Below are 8,043 nucleotides of genomic sequence, written 5' to 3'. Positions count from 1 at the left end.
CTTAAATGACTTAAAAAAAAAACTATGAATAAGGATTTTTAATATTTTTCAAATGTCATTGTAATCTGTAACTATATAGTAGGAGCCTTGTATTAAATTTTCAAGTATTTTTCCTTAACAAATAAAGTTTTATTGACATTCATAGAAGAAAAAACTAATAAAATTGGAAACTGAAAATGTCCCTAAACAGTTCAAAACAAATCAAAATATTTTGAAAATTGTATCATGTATAGAAAATGCAAATATAAACAACCAGTGAAAATTTCATGTATTACGGTCATTTGTTTAAAAGTTATACCAAAAACCAAGGTCGATTTTGTTTAAAATTGATTTTGCGTAAAAATTCCCATTTTTCCTGAATTTTTCTTTTGTTTTTCATTGTGCTTTTAAAACATACTGGGAATTTTAAATGTTGACCTTCTCAGTGCACCAACAATATTCATTTTCCCATCGAACAAGATACTGAAGTTGAAAATCGAAGCATTATTTTGACTACTTATCGTTCACACAGATAAAAAAAAAACAACACATTGTAAAACCAATACATTCATCGTTCCAAAATTAAAAACCATTACATTATAATAAAATTGAAATCTGTTTGTGTTTTGTTCTGATTCATTAATCAATTAAGTATTCTGATATATTTAATCACAAAATATTAAAAATTTAAAAGTAATTAATTATTTTTTTAAATCTATTATATTCAAATAAAATAGTTATTAATGTAGATTATAGATACAAAATATCTATATTAAATATTTATTATATGACATAATTATATATTTGCAATGCTCGACTTAGCAAAATTAAAGTAGGGGGTTCTGTAGGGTATAGTAATAGTTGTAACCCATTACTATACCTTGTATAGTAACCCATTCAATTTTTCGTTACAGATAATGTAATGAATCATGATTCCACGTTTTATTAAAAATGCACTCATTAGTCATTAATTACTATAAATTGTTCATATTTTATTTAAGTTCATATTTAAACATTGAATAAAATACTTGATGAATAATAATATTGAGGTGACATTTTTTCTCTTAAATATTATTGTGATGCCACGTGCCAATCATTAAGATTACAATAATTTATTACTGATGTTGTGACATACGTAAACGTTATTAATGACTGAAGACTCAAATCATATTGAAAAATTAATTTTAAAAATCTACATAATTATATGGATACTAGATTGTTATAGCCCCGCCACTCAAGTTTTTTTTATCTCACCACCATCAATCATAATAAATATATTGGAAATAATGTATCAAAAACATAATAACAAATAGGTAGTATATATTTCATAATAATTATCAGTTAGAACTTATGTTGGTTGGCCTGTTCCAAAATCTTAGTAGGTTAAAGACCACTATGTTTGAGACCCCTGCACTTGGTTAAAATATCTATTACAAATATGAATTATAATTTTAATTTTAACTACACAATTTAATAATATTTTTAATTTGGATTTGTGTATTTTAGGATTGGGATATAAACAATGTTTCAAATGGAAGAACTATGTTACATAAGGCTTGTGATTATGGTCATTTGGATATTGTCGAATATTTAATTCAAAATGGTGCTGATATAAATGTAAGTAGTTGTTAATTTAGAGAAATCTGACCATTATGTTACTATTTTTAATGTAAAACCACTGATTTTTTATCAATTTTACTAAAAAGCAAAAATGTTATGTACTTAACCCTTAACTATATAATTTATTTGTCAGTATTATTATTGATTTTATAATATATTATCAAATGTGAAATGTGAAATGAAAGGTAATATTGCTTTTCATTAGATTAAAATGCATTATATAATAATGCAGTCTTTATTTGTCACAATATTTAAAGATTGTAGTTATTGAATGTGAAATGATGAATGATTATCTAAATGTATAACAGAACTTGTCCGGACTGACTGATTCATAATCGCCTTATTGAAATCGCCCCAAACTTTGAGTATTAAATTTGGTCAGTAGATTCGTTTTATGATGTATACCCATAAAGAAAGGATTTTCCAAAATTCGCATTTTAAAGAAGTCCTCCTCAAACAAGGATTTTGAAATACTTATAACTCATAAGCCACTCATCCTAAATTCAATTTTTATGCATTAAAATCCTTTAAAAAATATTCTGCTCTAGAATATGAAATTAAAACTGTATGTTGTCGTTCAAAAAAAATTAAAAATTAAAAAATTAAAAATCTTGAAAATAAAAATATTAAAAAATATATTTATTTTAAAATGTTGTTTTTTAACGACTGTAAACAATGTAAAAGTTTTTTTTCAAAAACATTTATACTTTTTGAAGTAACGGGTATTCAATGATAAAGAAATTACCCGGTATATAATAAATATCTAAAGTACTTATGATATGATAAAATGAATTAACAACAATGAAACCCTGTTCAGGTTGATTTATCCTCTCAGAAAACTATAAATAGGTGTTGAAAAAAAGTTATAAACACACTCCAAGTCCCAATGAATCTATTGATATAACTTTTATTGAAACCAGTCCAGTATTTTATGTGTATATTAATTACAGACAGACCAACATATATTCATATATATATATATATAAATGAGCATTTAAAGATACCATTGATTATAAATACTGATCAATACTGATGTCGATCAATATTTGAATAAGAATCTGACAAATATAAAATGTATTACATACACTAAACACATTTTAAATATATTTATTTTTTAGAAGAAGGACAATTTTGGTATTACTCCATTGCTGTGTGCTCTGTGGGAAAATCATTTCAAAGTTGCCAAGTATTTAATTGATAAAGTAAGTTAATATAATAAACTGTTTGAATGGTTTTATTTTTATTAATTAAAATTTTTTAGGGAGCAATTACAAATTTATTAACACCACAAGGATTGAAGTACTATGAATGCATTGAAGATTCTGAGATGATAAATTTATTAAAGCGACTAGAAACTCAATAGTTAATTGTATCCCTTTAATTCAATAATTGAATAATCTATCAAAGTCTATTATGTGTACCTCTAATGTTATTCACATGTTATTTGGGATAATTACACAATATAATAAGTAATAACTAATTACATTCAAAAATTCCTTATATTTAAAATAACCTTTTTAAAGGATAGTTATCATTGTTATTATTTATTAGTTTTATGATATAACATTTCACATTTATTTATCAACTCGTTTTAAAATATTCTAGATTCATGAAAGAAACAATTATAAAATAATGACTGGAATTATAATATTTATAAACACTTGTTCCTATAGTAAATTGTTGGTGGGATAATTTGACAATAAGTGATTAAGTTTTCATTGTTATTATTATAATTATTAATGTGTATCAATAAAGTAATGAATGATCAATTAAAAATAATACAATAAATGTGAAATTTGAGACCCTTTTATAAGCAAATTAATATTAAAATTTGATTTTTAGCATGTTTAGACATGTTTACATGCTCTTTTATATTAACAACTATGTTAATCATTTTAAAGTAATAAAATATTATAATCAAATTATTATTGTTATAATTAATTACTATTTATTTTATTTATGTTTAAATATAGATCAAATGCTACTTTTTTCCAGCAGTTTGTTTGTTTTTATATAGGTAATTGATAATTGATCATCTATAAAAGATTATGCTTGTTTACAGAAATTATTTATTCTTTGCATGTTTAAGTTTTGATGATATATTAATACATTTATTAATACAAACAGAAAAGTTTTAAACATAGTTTTAAATACATATATCTTTAATATGAATATAATTTGTGATTGATACTTGAGATAGTTAACGAATTAAAAATTATTGTTGGAATTGTATATTGCTGTATTATTAATTATTTTAAATATTATTATTATTATTACAATCCAGATGAATATTGTTTAATATTAGTCTTTAGATGCACTTATATAATACATTTATCCTACTGTATTTTTTTTTATTATTATTATCATTACTTCATATTACACTATTTAATTTTTTTTAATATATCTTTATCTATTTATTTTTTGAGTTTTTATATTTGCTCTAATGTCTGAACGTTTGTTATTATTTTTGTTGTTACAAATTTGTTTAAATTATCACTAATATTCATTTAATCAAACTGTAGCAATGTAGCTCATTTTCAATAACTGATTTTGAGTTAATTATTTTGAATCATCAAAGTATAAAAGCATTTCTATAGTATTTTAATTCACGCAATACTATTACAAATGCACTTAGCAGCTAGCATATTTTCAATATAAACTATTCAGAAAATATGTATTTACAGAAATTCACTTTATTTATATAACTGAATTTTTAGATATATTAACATGGTAACATTCACATGAGGATTTGTAAAATTAATCAGTAAAAATAAAATAACACCATAGAGGTAAGCATTTTTGTATCATTGTAAATTATGTTTTTTGATTTTCTTGGTATTCTCTGTGTTTGCCTCTCTGGAGTACATATTTATTATTGTTATTTAGCTATTTTTATAATTCCTACTTTTTAATTGTTTTGCACAAAAAAAAAAAAAACATTAAGAACACGGACATCTATCTTACCAGTTAGTACAGTGGCGACCAAACCATATTAGTGAGTCTGCAATTAACCACCCTGCTCTCGGCCATGTCGACCTACTGCTAAGAAACAATATTATTACTATTGAAGAATCTACTATTCAAAGTATAATCTAAATGTTCTATTTTTTCATTAGTCATTAGCATTGAGCATAGTGCACATTATTTTAATGTAGGAAATAGGAATGTTAGATTAAATGTATAAACAGTAAATAATTTATATCTTAATATAAATGAAGTACCTAGGTTTTATTATTTTGAAAGTAATTATTAAATATCTTAAAATATTTAATCGATTAATTCGGCAACTATTTAATGTTACCCACGCCCGCGGAGTACGGAATTTTAAGAAAACAATTTAAATAGGTACCTATTTGGATAATTAATTATTATTATGCCTCGTTAAATTGGACGTAGGACATCTGGACATTTACATTTTACATAAAGGTCACGAATGATTTTTTTAATAGGTTGTTTTCGCACCTATGAAAGAAATTTAAAAATATAAGTCATTATAATTTATATTCACGGCATTCATGATTATAACTATATGGTTCTGTGCTATAAGTTATAACAATGAAGACTAGAAATTAGAACCATAGAGGCGTAAGTAACTAATTCTATGACTAGAAATAAGAATTATAAGGAGACCTAACTCCACTTCTTATAACGTCCCGAAATGAGTCTCACGATTAAACGACCACAGGATGCGGTGGGTACGATAGGGTTACTACTTTAACCCACTTAGTATCGGGATTATTCATGTTTTTTGAGTTTTTTAGAAAATATATGCATTATTTTGAGCCATGACCCTCTTTAAATTGTATAGCTTGTACAATTATGCATTTATACATGTGCACAGGGCCGGCGTTAGGTTTTGCGAGGCCCTGGGCGGAATACATTCCGCGAGGCCTTAAATTTATGGAATATTTTATTTATTTATGTATAATAAACGGGTAAAGACCCTTTTGTGTAAGCAATAACAGGTTTAAACAGAATAAACATATTAAACACCCTCACTCACCACCAAAGAAGAAATAACCTAATTTTCATAATTATTTAACTGAATATACAGTTAATGGTTATTTATACATTATACACCCATAATATAATATAATATAAATATAATTTCTAATATCCTACATTTATATTTAATATCTTAATAATTTATTAAGAAAAGTATTTATTGTTATGATAAAATTTAGTTTTACTTTTACCTTGAGTTTTACCTACTTAATAATGATTTGGGTAGGTATTTAAACGAAAAATATTTTAATCGTAAAAATTAAATAAACTAAAATACAAAAATGATAAGTCAATAATTACGTGTTAAAATTAGTTTGTTTTTAATTATTACTTATATAAAATACTTATTTCATAAAATATTCGTCGTATTCTTCGTATACACTATGACATATCGATTTGTAAAAGTAGGTATATTGTCTCAAAACAATTTAATATTCATTATTTTAAAGTTGAAATGTTCAACATTAGTTTTTAGTTTTAAAATTCAAATATAAAGTAAAATAATAATAAAATACAAAACCAAGTCAAACTCTCAACAATATTATCTTCTTTAATTTTGGTAATAAGTAATTTTACTTTAAGACTACTCAGAAACAATTAAAAACTATTTTATGTGAATGCGTTTTATCTATATTGTGCGTTGGTTTGAGAGAGAAAAATTGTGGAATATTTGTATAATTTATTTAATATGTCACTTATATTAGTATGAAAATATCACAATATTGTTACTAATTTTTGTCGAACTATGTGTAGGTACTTTTAATGTATTTATTTTATATTGTGGATACCGGCCAGTAGGTATACAATGGTATTTACACTTGGTAAATCACCTTTATAATAAAATATCTAACTGAACCTAACCTACACTTTTTTTCTCCCTGCATACTCAAAATATATAATAGGTAGGTATAGCTAGCTTAATAAAACCAGAAATTTATTTTATTGGTATCCTTCATCACAATGTTTTTGTTATAATTTTATCAATTATAATAATATGGGACCACAAAATCACATCAAACATTCTTGGAAATTAAACATTAGTAGAATACATTTTTTTTTTAATACTGAAAAAATATAAAATATTTAATATATTTTAATAAATATAAATATATACTATTTATAACACTTAGATATATCGGCGCTTATGTTTATTGTTGGTTGGCTGAAGAAGGAATTTAAAAAAAAAGTAGGTGCAAATGTACACCCTGCACCCTCCCAAACGACGCCCCTGGGAATCGGTTGCCATATTTCTATACAGCAGTGAATATCTGTGTATTATAAGATCAATAACGCAGCATAAAATACGAATGCCCAAACATTTTTATTCACATAAACATGTTAGGCGCGAAGCCCCTCAATCGCGAGGCCCTGGGCGTGGGCCCAACTCACCCGGCTCTAAATCCGGCCCTGCATGTGCATAAGTGTATATTTCATAAACATGTTATTCTTAAGAAACAAATTTGAGTGATACATATTATATCGGTATAAAATGATCGTTCAAGAAAACACAATGTGGTGAATCGAATAGTATCGGGCTCAAACTTGCAATAAACAAAGATATATAGGTATAAAATAGTGTTAGACAGTGGCATGCCGAAGGTATTATTTTAGAGCAATTGCTCCTTCTAAATGTTTGGATGGTGGGTGGTCCCCCTGCCACAAAATACCTAGCTACCAAGGTGCCTAGGTATATTGTACAAATATCATATCTGATTATATAAATGTACGTACATTTTGTAAACTTTTTTGCTAAATTGGAAATGCCGTTATAAACATCAAGGGTGGTGAGTGGGTGGGTACCTCATTTACATTTTTGCTCCTCGCCAAAAATGAGTTCAACACGCCACTGGTGTTAGATATAGATATAGTTTTAATGTATTGAACAATTTAATTATTTACACAAAAATAAAAATAATATTTATGAAATAAACACATTTTATGCACATGTTTAAATGCGTAATCGTACAAGCTTTAAAATCGAAAGAGTGTCACGGTTCAAATAATGCATATATTTTCCAAAAAACGCAACAATACAAAACATGAATAATTTCAGTCTTGTAAAGTACTTGAGTAAAAGTATTTGAGTAAAACTCATTGTAGGGCTCGGAAGTTGTAGGAGCTAAAAAATTTAAAATATGCACGAAAAAATTGCAAAATATGCATTAAAAATGTTAAATATGCGAAAAACTATGCGTATAAAATCAATGAAATATGCACTTTTTAGCTAAAATTAGCGAAATATGCATTTTCAACTTTCAATTTTTTTAACTTGCAATTGTATACCTATTTAAAATTTCTATTTCTATCTAATTAGCTAGGTCTGCTATAAATTGAGATCATACAGAACAATATGCAATTCCTACAACTTCTGAACCATAGGCGCAACTAGAGGCCAAACACCGGGGGTGCTAAAATTATGCAGAAGACATAGACCCGTGG

General features: G+C 25.6%; 1 protein-coding gene across 2 annotated transcripts in view; it reads left to right on the top strand.

The window, feature by feature from the left end:
• The window catches only part of LOC100159787 (myotrophin-like), a 6,117-nt gene extending 2,101 nt beyond the window's left edge, over window positions 1–4,016 (top strand). Inside the window, exons 3-5 of one of the 2 annotated variants that reach the window (XM_016806793.2) lie at window positions 1,486–1,596; window positions 2,718–2,801; window positions 2,861–4,016. In XM_016806793.2, the coding sequence (XP_016662282.1) occupies window positions 1,486–1,596; window positions 2,718–2,801; window positions 2,861–2,962 (297 nt within the window). In that variant the 3' untranslated portion in view covers window positions 2,963–4,016. The remainder of the gene's footprint in view (window positions 1–1,485; window positions 1,597–2,717; window positions 2,802–2,860) is intronic. The other variant, NM_001161941.2, reaches the window with a different exon arrangement.
• The last annotated feature ends 4,027 nt before the right edge of the window (window positions 4,017–8,043 follow it).

This window comes from Acyrthosiphon pisum, chromosome X, assembly GCF_005508785.2.
Source record: "Acyrthosiphon pisum isolate AL4f chromosome X, pea_aphid_22Mar2018_4r6ur, whole genome shotgun sequence".
NCBI lineage: Eukaryota > Metazoa > Arthropoda > Insecta > Hemiptera > Aphididae > Acyrthosiphon > Acyrthosiphon pisum.
This window is presented reverse-complemented; position numbering and strand designations above follow the sequence as displayed.